At 39.2% G+C, this 16,000-nt stretch overlaps 1 protein-coding gene across 1 annotated transcript in view; it reads left to right on the forward strand.

Annotated features, from left to right (window-relative positions):
* The first annotated feature begins 4,229 nt into the window (after positions 1 to 4,229).
* CHMP4C (charged multivesicular body protein 4C) overlaps positions 4,230 to 16,000 on the forward strand; it is a 30,550-nt gene continuing 18,779 nt past the window's right edge. Inside the window, exon 1 of the mRNA XM_023227754.2 lies at positions 4,230 to 4,592. Coding sequence (XP_023083522.1) covers positions 4,403 to 4,592 — 190 coding nt within the window. The 5' untranslated portion in view covers positions 4,230 to 4,402. The remainder of the gene's footprint in view (positions 4,593 to 16,000) is intronic.

Below are 16,000 nucleotides of genomic sequence, written 5' to 3' on the forward strand. Positions count from 1 at the left end.
AAATCTCGTGTGATTGTACTCAGGTATAGTGAAACTCTAGAGGTAAAGGAAAGTGTAGAAATCAATTTTAAGTAGGTAATGTAATAAGAGTAACATTGAGGTGGGGGCTGTATTTCACTTTATATCCATTAAATGGTTTACATTTAAGTCTAATGAAGTTTAGGATTTTTTCTTTTTTTTTTTTGAGATGGAATCTTGCTCTGTCACCCAGGCAGGAGTACAGTGGCATGATCTTGGTTCACTGCAACCTCCGCCTCCCAGGTGCAACCATTTCTCTGCCTCAGCTTCCCGAGTAGCTGGGATTACAGGTGCCCGCCACCATGCCCGGCTAATTTTTGTATTTTTAGTAGAGACGGGGCTTCATCATGTTGGCGAGGCTGGTCTCGAATTCGTGACCTCAGGTGATACGCCTGCCTTGGCCTCCCTCCCAAAGTGCTGGGATTACAGGCGTGAGCCACCGTGCCCAGCTGAACCTTAGGATCTTTAACTTCTTTCTGATCAAGGATGAACAAAGGTATGAAACACATGAATAAAGAGCTATGCAGGCAAAACCCAGTCATAGGCACCATCTACCTTCATTATGAATTATGATAATCAAACTTTTAATTTTGCAAAATTATAATTTTTTGAATCATAGAGACTTGTGTACTCAAATGTGACTGAGTATTATATACGATGGATATTTGGTTCTAAGAAACAGAACTGCTGATAAAAAGAATGTGTACATGCTTGTTGAGCTGCTTAATAAATAACTATTTGATGATGATTCTGCAGTATGTTTAAAGGCAATCCTTCTTCTGTTGCTTTAGAGAGTTCATTTGGCATTCTAAAAATGGACGTAATTTCAGGGGTGGCCAAAATGTATCAATTAGCCTGACAGCTAGGCCTTTTTAACAGATCTATAAATTTCCAATTTCCTTTGCCCTCTTAACCATGGTAAATCATCCTGAACAAGATCATTCTTTTGAACAACAGCCTCCTTATTAGCTGAGATCAATTGAGATTAGAAAATGAAAAATACACTAGATGCTAAGAATTCTTTATGAAACCACATTTGTAGGATGAGTATTGAATGAAGATTAATGTGTTATTTTTGGCTTCTAAATCACTGATTTAAAATTTATTTTCTACATCCCACTGCTGGATTAAACACTAATATATATTTGGTTGGTTTACTTGCTTGCAAGTATTATCTTTTCCTCTTTGAGCTTATGTATTAATGGAAGGAAATGATTTTTAATTTAAATGTATCTTGCTTTGCACACCACATGTGTTTCTGAAAGAGCTACACACTAAATTGGTTAAATGGATTATTTTTTCCTATTGAATTACAAATTAATGACTAGCTTCTTTGTTTTAATGTCTGATCAATTTTCATTTGCTTTTTGAATAAAATACAGGATCCTTAGCACATCATGTGGACCTTATGTGATCTGGACTCTGTCTACCTTTGTAGGCGACCTCACCACACTCTCCTACTCTCCTCTTCTGTCTCTAAGCTCCAATGACACTGACCTTTTCTCAACCCCTAGTACTTCAGACTCAAGATTTTTGCACATATTGTTTAAAAGTTTTAATTCTCCAACATTCTTTGCTTTATTAAAAATATAGTACACATAGTACATTGCTTTCTTCATTCTCCATCTTCCCTTAGCTAGAAAGTAGGCTCCAAAAATGAATGTATTTTCATCTTTTTATTCACTGCTGAATCTCTGCGTCTAAAAGTGATGCATAAATGAATGAATAAATTGATAAATGAATAAGGAATTCCTTATAATGGAATAAAAACTTCCCTTCCCTAAAACAAGGTAACTTCTATTCATCATTCAAATTCTAGCTTAAATGTCACTTTTTCAGGCCACTCTTCTATGACCCTAAGACAAGATCGAGTTCCTCTATTATTTATTCTTATAGATCCTATACTTTTCTATATAGTTTATTAGAACTCCAACTTATAAAGTTTATTATTTGTGAGATAATTTGCTTAATTTCTGTGTTCTCCCCTAAGCTGTAAGCTCTGTTGGGACAGACAATGTTTCTTACTCTTACCTGTATCCCCAATACTAGCACAATGCCTGGATCATACAGACACTCAATAAGCATCAGTTGAATGAAACCATGGATGTGTGGATTAAGCAACTCCTCAGTTATAACTTTGTCTCTCTGTTCTACTGTCCAATGTTCTCACAACAAAAAAAGTAATTAATGAACCCCAAAAGAATGCCTTAGTATTCTGGATAAGTTCTTATTTCAATGTACTCCTCCATGAATTCAATAATGCTTGGAGGATCCCTTAAAGATAATGCCTAATAATTACCTCTTCACCCCATGCTATTTAATTAAACAAATACTTAATGAGTTTTTCCTCTAGTCCAAGTTGCACAGAGGGAAATAGCATCATGTAAATAGTGAAAAGACCATGCGTTTTCAAACAGAAAGATCTCTTTCACTTTTGCTGCCTGTTAAATTTGGTTATCAACTGAGCCTTGGGTTCTTCATCTGTCAAACAGAAATAGCAATACCTATTTTGCAGGGTTTATGTAAGGATTAGTGATAAGCATATGTATATTGACAAGCCTGACACATAGTCAGTGCTCAAAAGATGGCAGCTGTTATTACTGTCACTGGAAAGTAAGCTCTTAGAGGGCAGACTATACTTGCATTCCCTGTACCTTACACTCAATAAAGGCTGGTTAAACTGACTAGCAATGGGAACCATAGCAGAATATGTGCTACTTCTCAACTCTCAAGGGCCTTAAAATTCTAATCAAGAAAATACACTCCAAGACATATTCATGAAATATTTAGATAATAAAGAAAAACAATACTTATTACAACTTATAATACACATGAAATTAGAGCAAAATGTGTGTTATAGACCATACATGCTTTACATGGCCAGCCAGGAAATGATAGGAAGTGGCTGACTGCAGTTACTGTGAAATGATGAGTTCACATGTTTGTGTGTTAGAAGACGTATACTGTAAGCCTCCTATGAAAGTGTTCAATTTGTTTGGCAAAATTTTATGCTATCTATGCCAATGTTGGATAAATAGATTAACTTGCAGCTTTGTGTTTGTATGCTTGCAGACAAAATTGGGTTATCGATTTTGTGTATCAAGGTGAATTTGTCAGAGGAATTGGGTGTTTTTTTTTTCTTAAACAGTGGCCGGCTAACAATTAAAATAGGTTCTGATGATGTTGGGTAATACTGCTCAAATAGGGCTGTATTATGCAGAGCACATGACAATCCTTGAAAACTAAAACAGACAATTCCACTTCTTTGTAGTGTGCTTGGCACAGGTTTGCAGTTGTATTGCATCATCTATAAGTATTACATATGGCTGTCCTTTCATCTTACCAAATTCTTTGCCAGCAGACCTAATAGATGGGACTGAGATAGCAAGCATGAACAAAAGAATGTTTCTCTTCTCCAGGATATTCTCTACTTTTTGTTCCTTAGGTTTCTATGTAATGGCATTTGACACAGACCCAAACACAAAGGCAGCCCCATTTAAGGTTTTTGATACGTTGACGATCATTCAGAAAACTTCAGATTCCTAGTTATAGAATTGAATCCAACCACCAACACACTCCAGAAGTCCTGACATTAGGAAAAGAGATGGCCACCATCTTTAACCCACTTCAAGTCCTGTAAGGATGATCTAGAGTCTACTTTGTGCCAACTAGCAGCCAGGCACACATCAATCTGCCCAGACTACCAAATGCAGAAACAAGCCCAGTAGGAGTAACTGCTCCTAGGTTGCCCACACACCTGCATCCTAGTGGCATTCAAATATCCTGGAAGCCTTTGTGTCCACACACTCATACCTACATGACATACACTTAGAGGAAAAGATCTGAATATTCTTATTCACAAGAACAGAGGCCTGAATACAGGAACACTATGCTCACGCACACACAAAAGACACGCATGGAATAAAGCATTTTGCATATCCAGCCTTGCGCACTTACACTTTCAGGTTCTGCACAAGACCCCTGGACATCGGTTTGCTTTTCTTTGAGCCGTTCACAAACTAATTCCTCGTTCCTGAGAGAGTCCCTAGTGTGGTTTAAGCCAGTTTCCCACGGTCTTTGTCAGTCTTTTCAAGTTTTCTGTGCTCTCCCTCAACTCCCAGAGGGCCGGGTGGCGCCGGCCAGCCGACGTCCCAGCGGTGCCCTCCCAGCCCAGCCGCTGTGCCGCGGGGCGGGGCCGAGTTGGCAGCCAGGAAATGCCCTGGAGTGTGTGTCACCTGTCCAGGACGACTTGTTGATTCCCAGGAGCGCCGCCTTTCCGGTCTGGGTCCCCGAGAGGACTGCTTTGCTCACCTGTCCCCTCGGCACGGCCCCGGGGAGCTCCCGACAAGCCCCCGGAATCGCTCTCCCTCCCAACTCCACAGCAATGAGCAAGTTGGGCAAGTTCTTTAAAGGGGGCGGCTCTTCTAAGAGCCGAGCCGCTCCCAGTCCCCAGGAGGCCCTGGCCCGACTTCGGGAGACTGAGGAGATGCTGGGCAAGAAACAAGAGTACCTGGAAAATCGAATCCAAAGAGAAATCGCCCTGGCCAAGAAGCACGGCACGCAGAATAAGCGAGGTAGGCTGGGATCTGGCCCACAGGCAGGAGCCCATCTGCCTTTAGCCCTTCCCTTGGGGACAATCGGCCCACACCACTGAGGTCCCCAGGTGGCCAGGTTTGCTCTTGCAGTCTTTTCTAGGAACTAGTACTGACTTTTAGGGCCCTGACTAGGGTGAGCTGAGCTAGACGCTGGCACTTATCGCAAAATGTAAGCGGAAGCTAAAAATCTCAGTAATCAAGATGAACAATACTTTAATGCAATACCTAAAGGACTCAGAACCAATGCCAAGAAAGAAATGATGAAGAAGATATCAAAATTTTAAATAAAGATAGGATTGGTATTTTTTTTTTTATTTGCTTCTAGGTCTTATATGGTTATATCCAGCACTTCTTTATTTAAAATTATTTTTTATAATGTGATGATTTGTTCATCGTGGATTTTTTAATATTAATTTTGAATTTAAAAAATATTGCATTAAAATATTATCTGTCTTGATTACTGAGTGTTTTTGCACCCCTGTAAATTTTGCTCCTGGTTCAGCTTTTTCTAGGCCAGCCTTGCTGACTCCAACACTAACTATCAAGTTTTCTGCTGTATGTTTGTATATTAAATTACACATTTTAACTTGCAGGTAAATCTTCAGCAAAGCATATTCTAGTGCATTGTGGTTTACCTTGCTCCTCAGCTGTGGAAAGCTTTAGCTGGATGTTCGGCAGTTGAAGTCTTAAAAAAAAAAAAAAGAGGAATTAAATATTAAATTTCCTATCACTGACTTTTGGCACACACAAAGGACTTTGAGTTAATAATAATTCTTGGTGTTCCTGTTGCACCTTGAACACCTGTTCTTTGCCAGAGTTAACTGATTGCTTCAGTATACACCTCCTTCTATAAGAATACCACTAAACAGCACCTGTGGCACAGATAAAAACTCAGAAGTTGAAGTGATTTGCTGTTGTAACACAGGTTAATGGCAGACCCAGAAAAGGAAGTGGCAATATAGGACTCTGCTTACCACCAAACCCAAATATTTGCATCCTCAAGTTGGGCTTCTTTAGTCATAATGAAGCCTTGCGAAGATTTTGGCTCAAGGATTTGGCTACAGGATGCTGCCACTGTTTAATGCAGGAAAGGAAGGATGTCTCAAGGAGCTGACCTTGAGAACTCTGCCTCTTCCTGTAAAAGTGTGACAGCTGCATTTATGCCCACTTACTACCAACAATAAAAAGGCTGTTTTATTGCGTATAACTTTTGCCCATATTATAGCCTGTTTTAGAGGTAAGTACTGATTTCTACTTTTACTTTGTGTCTGAAAATATTCTGGGAAGTTATTCAATGGCAATTTCTAAAGAAAGACCATGTCATTATGGCTTGCTAAAAATGTTGTTGGTCATTTTGTAACTTGGCCCTTCCTCTTCAGTTTGATATACATTCTGACATTTGTTTAGTGTCTGTCAAGGGTTTTCTTCCCTTTGCCATCTATTTGGATCTGTGTATAGCTTTGTCTACCATAGTTGCTCAGCAAATATTAGTGGTGGTGGTTGTTTTGAGACAGGGTTTAACTCTTGTTCCCTGGGCTGGAGTGCAATGGCGCGATCTCGGCTCACCGCAACCTCTGCCTCCCAGGTTCAAGCGATTCGCCCGCCTTATCCTTCTCAGTAGCTGGGATTACAGGCATGTGCCACCACACCCAGCTAATTTTATATGTTTAGTAGAGATGGGTTTTCTCCATGTTGGTGAGATGGGTCTCGAACTCCCGACCTCAGGTGATCCACCTGCCTTGGCCTACAAAAGGGCTAGGATTACAAGCGTGACCTACAGCGCCCAGCCGACGTTCATTTAAAAAATCTGGAAAATTAACCATTTCCTTTTAGCAATTGGTAAAAATGTAAATTTGCTTTCAAAGATAGAGTGCAAAATAATGTGGGTTTTACTGATTTTTTTTTTCAGAAGTACCCTTCAATTGGCAATGCACAAAAAGTGAATCTCAATTTGACTTTATGAATAAAGACAAAAAATTTAAAGACAGTGCTAATTAAGACTACCAATCTAACTTCCTTAAATCAAGAAAGTTATAGATGCAAGTATGAAGAGCAAATAACTTGTTTTTTTTGTTTGTTTTTGTTTTTGTTTTTGTTTTTGAGACAGGATCTTACTGTGTCGCCCAGGCTGGAGTACAGTGGCATGATCTCAAGTCACTGCAGCTTCTACCTCCTAGGTTCAAGTGATTCTCCTGCCTCAGCTTCCCGAGGAGCTGGGATTACAGGCATGCACCACCACGCCCAGCTAATTTTTGTATTTTTAATAGAGATGGGGTTTCACCATGTTGGCCAAGCTGGTCTCAAACTCTGGACCTCAAGTGATTCTCCTGCCTCCGTCTCCCAAAGTGCTGGGATTACAAGTGTGAGCCACTGCGCCCAGCCCTAATTTTTAGTAGAAAAGTCATTAACTTTGTCCTCGAAAGCTTCACTGGTGTTAGTGTCTGAAAACTTCCAGAGCTTCTAGAGTGACTCTAGGAGTAAGAAGAGGCTGGTTAGCATGAGGTCATCTGTAATCTAAGCTATGGAAGGAATTCAATCTTAGGCCCATGCATTGGTAACATGCTCAGTATCAGCACCTTCCAAATAAACCGGATAACTTCATATACTTCATAACTTTGCATACATAGCTACTGTCTTCTATTAGCCACCAAGTGATATAAAATAGTAAAATAAAGCCGGATATACTTAGTACTAAATGGTCCCTGTGTGACACAATGCCGTTATTAGAATGGCTGTAATTTATATGATAATCAGGGTGACATAATTTATGTGCAATTGAAGTTTTATTATTAGAGATAGCTGGTCAGCTAATATATTCTCTGAATGGCCAGCTAGCATTATATCAGAAAAGGCCACACTCTTAGCCACTTCAGATTCTTCAAAGATCAATTTCTCTACAACAACAGAAGCTTTGACAGCATTCTAAGTGTCAAAATGAGCTTGACTGGTAAAATGAAAAACTTTTAATTAGCATAATAAATGTTAGAAATGGGGCGGGACATGGTGGCTCATTCCTGTAATCTGAGCACTCTGGGGGGTTGAGGTGGGCAGATTACTTGAGGTCAGGAGTTTGAGACCAGATTGGCCAACATGGTGAAACCCCATCTCTACTAAAAGTACAAAATTAGCCGGATGTGGTTGCGCATGTTTGTAAGCCCAGCTACTTGAGAGTCTGAGGCAAAAGAATTGCTTGAACCTGGGAGGTGGAGGTTGCAGTGAGCAGAGATGGCGCCATTGCACTCCAGCCTGGGCGACAGAGTCAGACTATGTCTCAGTAAATAAATAAATAAATAATAAATAGATAGATAAATGTTAGAAATGGGATCTCACTGGTGAATTTTTTTGAGACAGAGTCTCGCTTTGTCACTTAGGGTGGGCTGCAGTGGTGCGATCAGGGCTCACTGCAGCCTTGACCTCCGGGACCCAATTGATCCTTCCACTTCAGCTTTCTGAGTAGCTAGCACCACAGGCATCCACTACCACACCCAGCTATTTAATTTTTTTTTTTGTATAGGTGAGGTCTCCCTATGTTGCCCAGGCTGGTCTCAAACTCCTGGGCTCAAACGATTCTCCTGCCTCAGCCTCCCAAATTGCTGACAAGAGCCACTGGGCCTGGCCTCACTGGTGAAATTCTAGGTATTTTAAATATGTGGATTGCTAAAACAGTTTAGAGACACTTCCAATACCCTCGCCACCCCACCCCCAGGTATGAACAGGACGTGAATCGACTAGGTGTATAATTAACTTAACACTAGAATGGTGCCTGAAACTAGATCTCAAATCAGTGCAGTGTTCAGTCTTTAGTTTAGGTGGGTTTCTAATGGAGTGCACCTCTAACAGGGCACAGCACCTACCAAGGAACGTTGCTGTCTTCCTCAGTGAGCCTTTCATGCAGGGTGAATGGAAGCACCTAAAAGTACTTAGAGTTGGGACTTCATTGAGCTCATGGGACAGGTTGGCAAATTATTGTTATATGCTTGCCAGTGTATGTTTGTTTAGTAATGTATATGCAAAATTTGGTCTGAAATTTGCTTTCATTACAACTCATAGCAGGGTAGTACAGGGGTAGCTAATTCTCCTCCCTTCAAATTTATTTGGCAGTTACCATCATCATCTACCAAAAAGAACCTGAGTAAACATGAACAAATTGATTTTGCAACACTTGCTATCCAAGGCTCTATTGATCCAAAAGAGTAACAATCGGAGCTTGAGTTATAATTTGTTTAAAAACTCTAGGAGGCCAGAGATTCTTGAATGCAGTGTATTTAGATTACTGTGCTATAACTCTCGCTTTATAGGTAGTAATCTACTTTGTGAAAAAGCAAACTTTTAATATATTATTTAATTTTTGTTCTACTTCTGAGCACTGTATCTTGAAGTCACCTGGATGCATGGAGCCCACCCCCCTTTATTCTGATATAATTGACTGGAGTGGGGATCAGGCATCTGTTTTTTTTTAAAGTGCCCCCACCTGATTCTGACCTGTGGGCCAGGGTTAAGGATGGGGAACCTAAATCCATAGGAATGTTAATGAGGCGGAAAAACAAGATCTGTTGCTATACCAGTGCCTCTGACCTCAGGGGCTAAAGAGTATCTCAGCACACTGCAGAACTCTCCTGCCACAATGATCTGGCAATACATACCTTACAGGTCACTGTTCCAGCTTTATTTATTTATTTATTTATTTTTTGCTTAAATATAATATCCCTATCTATTTTTTTTGCACATTTAATAGAAAGTATTTTGGTGTTGTAGTTAAGAGCCTGGGCTTCAAAGCAGACAGCCACATAAAGTCCTACATTTGATTTCCATCCCTGCCTGGCCACTTAGTAGCTCAATGACCCTAGACCAATACTTTGGCTTGTCTAATCCTATTTCCTTATCTGCATAATGGCAACGATGACATAAATCCTTGGAGCTGTGGGGATGAATGACATTATTGGGTAAAGCATTTAGTGCAGTGCTTTATAAACATTAGCTCTTGGTATAAACTAATTACATTTAAAAAAGCTGTACTTGGCCCAGTTTTTGGGCAAAGACAAATTTTGTCTTCTGGAATACCATCAAATAAATCTACTTCATCTGTGCTATGAAGGCCTTTCACATATTTGATGACAGCAACCAATTCTTCAAGTCTCCCATTCCTTGCCTACCTTTTCCACCCTCCTCAATGACCCCTTACCGTGCTGAGGTTTTCTCACTAGGGGCAGGTCAAGGATGAGGCAGGTGAGATGCCTAGGACACAATTGTGTGACCCTGAGAGTGAGTGCCTCCTTGCAGTTTGCACCCTACATGCCTCTTTTTCCCTCTCATCCTAGTCCTAGCTCTGTTGCTTGCCTTATCCCAGGCTTAGCAGCAACTCCAAATATGTAAATATGTGAAAATGAGTGGATCGAGTCTGGCGTTATTTGTGGGCTGATTAGGATTAAGGGTTGAGATGGAGAGAAAGCAAATTTGGCCAAAACCTCTACTCAGTGTCATTACACACGATTCCAGTGAAAATTGGGTTCGGAGGCTGTTCTATCTCTTCATCAGGTGTCCATTTGGTGAAGTGAGTCTCCAGGACAGAGTCCTCTATTGAATAAGTGCTCTCACTTTGAAGCCTGGGCTGTATTGGTAAGGATGAATTTGCTTTCAGAATCGTGATGTGGACTTGATCTTCCTTGGAGAGAAGGAGTGTGCACAATCCTACTTTTAGCTTGTGGGAAGAACCTCCTCAGTCTCTTAATTTTGCTTTTTATTATAGTTGTCATAGAACTCAACTCTGCAGTCCTCAGACACTGCAGATCAGAAGGACATCTGTGTAAAGAGAGTCAGCTAGCTGAGTGTCAAACTAGTGATAACAAAACCATGGCTCAGGTAAAACAACAGAGCCGTAGACTGCAAGAGATTGATGGAAGTTTCCTTGGGAGATATAACTTACCTAGTAACCTCCATTCTTAAGACAGTCTCTCAAAATGTGGTACTCAGATCACCTGCATCAGAATTCCTTCTATATTTCACTCATAAGTATTCACTAAAGATTCTAATTTAGTAGGTTAATTATAGGGTCCAGAAATCTGGACTTTGAACAATTAACTCAATGACTGCTCCCCAATTTGAGAATCTATGAAGTATTATTCAATGAGCTGTTAAACTGGAAGGGATTCCTCTCTATTTATTCTGTTTTCTTCCTCACCCATTCGTATTGTTTCTCCCTTCCTCCATCATCACTCAAATAATTGAATGAAATATCTTTCCACTTTTCCCTCTGCTTATTCTTTTTTTTTTTTCTTTTTCTTTTTGAGATAGAGTCTTGTTCTATCACTAGGCTGGAGTACAGTGGCATGATCTCGGCTCACTGCAACCTCTGCCTCTTGGGTTCAAGTGATTCTCCTTTCTCAGCCTCCTGAGTAGCTGGGACTACAGGTGTGTGCCACGATGCCCAGCTATTTTTTTTTTTTTTTGTATTTTTAGTAGAGACAGTTTTCACCCTGTCTCAGACTTATCCAGTATTCAAATTAGAACCAGGCATTAAAATACATTGTTTTGTGTGCCTTTGATTGCCTGATTATTTTGTACCATACTCAGTATTCTAGGGTCTGGGGAAAAAAACAAAACAAAACAAAAACCAATGACTGAAAAAAAACTCTTATCCCTGGGGCATTAACAACCAATACCTAGGCCAGATCTTACTCCCCAGTCAACTACCCCTCTCCTGGAAAAGATAGATCAGTGGAAACATGATCCTCCCCTCAACCTTCATCCCTAATTTCCCTCCCTTACCAGAGGCGCCACTTGGGCTTTCACCCCACAGTGGGGAAACCTGAGACATGGGCATCTAGCCCTGGGGACGCTCTTCACTTAAGCTGTTGTTTTAAACTTTGAGCTTCCCCACTACCTCCCTCTCCTCTCTGAGCTGTTGCCAGGATCCAATATAGACCAACACTGTACTCGCACACTTAGGTACTGGCCAGCACAGAGTGGCCCGGGCTTGTTATTTCTTTTGTTCTGTTAATACAGTCTCAATTTGAATATGATTTTTCAGATACCCATTTCACTCGCTTTTTTCCCATTGGGTGTGGAAAGAGTTAAAACTCCCAGCCAAATTACTCTCCCATGGAAATCAATATGTTCAGCTGCATTTAGTATTTGACATTTATTTCTATTAAACATCCTCTTATTTTTAGTTGTTTTAGAATTAAGATTTTAATTCCAATTTTATTGTCTTATATGCAAGCTATTTCTTTGAGTTAAGTTAGCCACAAATTTGATCTGCAGTCTCTATTGTTGTTGTGGAAGTTGTTGTTAAAACATTGAATAAAACAGAACCAAGGACAGAACCACTAGAGACTGCATTTCAGGATGGCCTTTGCATGATAGCAACCGTGTTTCGTCAGCTGAGGCGGCAGTCCCCAACCCTTTTGGCACCAGGGACCAGTTTCGTGGAAGACAATTCCTCCATGGCTGTTTGGGGGCAGAGGGGATGGTTTTGGAATTAAACTGTTCCACCTCAGATCGTCAGGTATTGGATTATCATAAGAAGTGCACAACCTAGATGCTGGCATGCGCAGTTCACAATAGGGTTCTGCTCCTTTGAGAATGTAATGCGGCTGCTCATGTAACAGAACGTGGAGCTCAGGCCATAAGGCTTGCTGGCCTGCTGCTCATCTCCTGCTTTGCAGCCCAGTTCCCAACAGGACATGAACCGGGGTTTGGGAACCCCCAGAGCTAAGGCATAATCCCAGTTCGACAGATCAACGTTCAATGAATTCAGGTGTTCATCTAGCTATAAATACACCTGACCCACATTTCTAGTCCTTATCATCTTATTTCTCTAGCTTTTTCTCTTTTATTCAGCAATGCCCTCAATATTCCTTGTGAATAATATTCCTAAAACTGAACTATATTTACGCATCTGGGGTTCACAAATGTTGGCTTCTGAACTGAGAATGTGTTACCTTCATCAGATTCTCTGGAGAGCTTTTTAAAAATGCCACACGAGGAGATTCTGTTTGAAGGGATCTGGAATAAGGTTCAGGATCTTGGTATTCAAAGATTGGGTGATTTTGAAGTGTGTAATGTTTGGAGGCTGGTGGATGGTCTACGATTTTTCTTGAGTCAGTATCCAGCAACCAAAAGAAAAGAAGCCTATGAAATTATTTTGGTATTTTTCATAGCTATGAACTCATATTGCCTTAGAGTAATCATCATCTTCTAACTCCTCAGAAACTGGAGTATTTTTGTTCTAGAATTTTGCTTTTAGTGTGTGTGACACAGTTTGCTGATGGATTGTAGCAACTTCTAGAAGAGCAATTGCTGCTGTTTCTTATGTTATATAACATTACATCTAGTGTTTTTTCATGAATTTGGAGCAGTATTGTAAATATTTAAACATTAATTATTATTACTCATTTAAATTCCACAAGAATGAAAAGCACTACATATGGGGAAATATTTACATCAAGCAAATAATAAAATTCCCTTCATTTATACTATTTTGCAGTTTATTGAGTCAGCCAAAATAAGGTAGAATAAGTTAGAAAAGGTATTACTAACACCATGTTTATGCCAAAGTAATGGGATTTACACAGTTTCAAGGAATTATGGCAAGAGAGTACTGTGAGCTTACCTAGACATGCGCTTAGTACAACTAGTTTATTTCTCGGTATTTAGGACTACTTATTTCAGGTGATTTTTAAAGATAACAGAAAAGTACCAGATACTCTAACCAGTGATAAATAAGACAAGGGATCTAATACTCAGTTAAATAAAAATTATAAGGTTTGGCTTTGGGGGTCAGCGTTGGAATGGGTAAGAATTACCTATTTTGGCATTAATTTTGTGTACTATGCCTAAGTACGTGTGAATCTATTTGTACTTTTAAGGAATAAAATTATCACAAAACTTAAAATATACAGATGATGTTGTTAATTTATTTTTAATTATCACATTCTCAATCTGTTTTAGTAAACTTAACTAGTTTCGGTTTTTTTTTTTTTTTTTTTTTTTTTTGAGACAGAGTCTTGCTCTGTCACCCAGGCTGGAGTGCAGTGGTGCGATCTCAGCTCACTGCAAGCTCTGCCTCCTGGGTTCATGCCATTCTCCTGCCTCAGCCTCCTGGGTAGCTGGGACTACAGGCGCCCACCACCACACCCAGCTAATTTTTTGTATTTTTAGTACAGATGGGGTTTCACTGTGTTAGCCAGGATGGTCTCGATCTCCTGACCTCATGATCCGCCCGCCTCGGCCTCCCAAAGTGCTGGGATTACAGGCGTGAGCCACTGTGCCCGGCCATTTGATAGAAGTTTTAACAAATACACAGTTAGTTTAAAAGTTTGCAGAAGAAGAAAAAATAAAATTAAAAAACCCAAACAAACAAAAGTCTGGATTAAATATGAAACACACAGTATGCCACTCTTTGAATAATTGACTTTTCCTGTACTAGACATTTTGATTCTTTACTTCAGGCAGCTGGTGCTGATAGGGAGTTGCTTGTTGGAAATATTTAGGACCCTATCCAAAGCTTCTAAGATCATGGTTTAAAGCAGTAAGAGCTATTATACTTAGACCAATGGCTCTTCTAACCACTGCTAAGCCCTTTTTTCAGGTATTTCTAATTTGTAGGAATTTCCAGGTAGCTAGAAGCCCCCACTACTATTGCTCTGCACAGACTCCATCATCTCTTCCCCAATGTACGAATCTAGTGACTTAAAATACCAACACTGTAATCACTACTTGCAAAACAAGACAAGCCCCCAAAAAGCAAGCAAATGAGAATGGTAATTTTAAAATTACAGGCAAGGAAAAGTAGGTCATTTTCTGTTAACAGTTGGGAAGCCTTGTATTAAAAGTTAAACTCTTGATTTAAAAAATAAAATTCAATGTCAACTATCTCGCTTAAATGAAATAAAGTTTACATGTGTATGTTTAGCCTAGATGGAAATTTGGAGGAGTAAAATTATGCAACTAAATATTTAACAAGCACTTTGGACATTTTATTCTTTATTTAAGTATGAAGTCTTAGTGAATCTTTTTGGCTGTATCACATGGTGTTATATGCTACATAGTCATACTGGGCGCGTCTCATTTGCTGTCGTAGTAACATTGTTCAACAGGCCTTGCTTGCTTAGCAGTGCTATTTACATTATCATTTCTTTCCCTATATTTGATATGTATAAAGTGAAAGCAAATATAACCTTGGAGTTTGAACAAAGATATTACTGTAACTCAAAACTTCTACTGTGTTAACTGTAGAAAAAATTATGATCGTGGTCAACTAATTTGCAAGTATTTCAAAGACCCCATATATAAGAGCCTATGCTTTGTTATTTTTTGTGAGCAGTTTGAAAATGTTTATTTATGAAAACTATATTGATTTGTTGGTGCTACTTGTATTTGAAAGCATTAAAGAATAGTATAGTTCATCATCAATTTCAAGGTGAATCTATTCTTAAAGAATTTCAAATACTAACAGTCAACTTGAGGAGCTATATATTTTTAAAGATTTTTTGACCTTAGGGTCTCAAAGGAATAGTCATAGAAACACAAACAGTGAGACCTGAAAGGGGCTAAAGGAATACAGTTTTCTGGTTCTTGAACTTCAGGTGGTAAAGCACCTGTAAGCCATAGGCACAGTACTATGAAATATTGCTGCATCATATGACTAAGGAATACATTTTTACAAGTAGATAATAGAACCATATTAAATATATACATATTATATATAATAAATTACATCTGTAGGTACACACATCTACTTTGTAAAATTAAGCATAATCAGCTATTTCTGAGTTTCTTCTGTTAAAATTTGCTGGTTTCATATTTATACTTAAAAAATATTCTAGATGATAACAGGCCCACAAAATTTACCAATTTGTGGGGTTATTAATAACACTAGCAGCAAATAAAAAACTCGTTTATTCAATTAGTTATCTATTCTGACTGGTATCAAACAATTAATTGGGTTTTTATAAAGAATATCAAATAGATTTTAATTAATGTATTGGTATGTTCATCAAATATGTTAATTTCTCTTGCCCAGCAATTGACTTCTGAAGCAATTAATTATAAGAGATGAGAATTTCAGTGAGTATTTAAAATAAGTCTATTATGCAAGCGTATCTTCCTTTTTTGACAACTCAAGGCACTTTTAGATCATGAACTTCCCTTCTCAGATTTACCTTTTTTAATATTCTCTTGCATGATATCCTGGTAGCGAGAATTGCCTCATCTTCAAAAACAACCTCAAGCTCTTTAGAATGAGGAGCATCATTTCTGTTGGAAAATAACCTTAATTTCCTTTGCCCATTTGCTATCTCTCTGGAGAAGAGAGAGGGCACTGATCATCCAGCCTATTTTTCTCCTCTTTTATACTTTATAGTATTAATCAATCACCTTTTCTTAAC

The sequence above is a fragment of the Piliocolobus tephrosceles genome, chromosome 7, assembly GCF_002776525.5.
Source record: "Piliocolobus tephrosceles isolate RC106 chromosome 7, ASM277652v3, whole genome shotgun sequence".
Lineage (NCBI taxonomy): Eukaryota > Metazoa > Chordata > Mammalia > Primates > Cercopithecidae > Piliocolobus > Piliocolobus tephrosceles.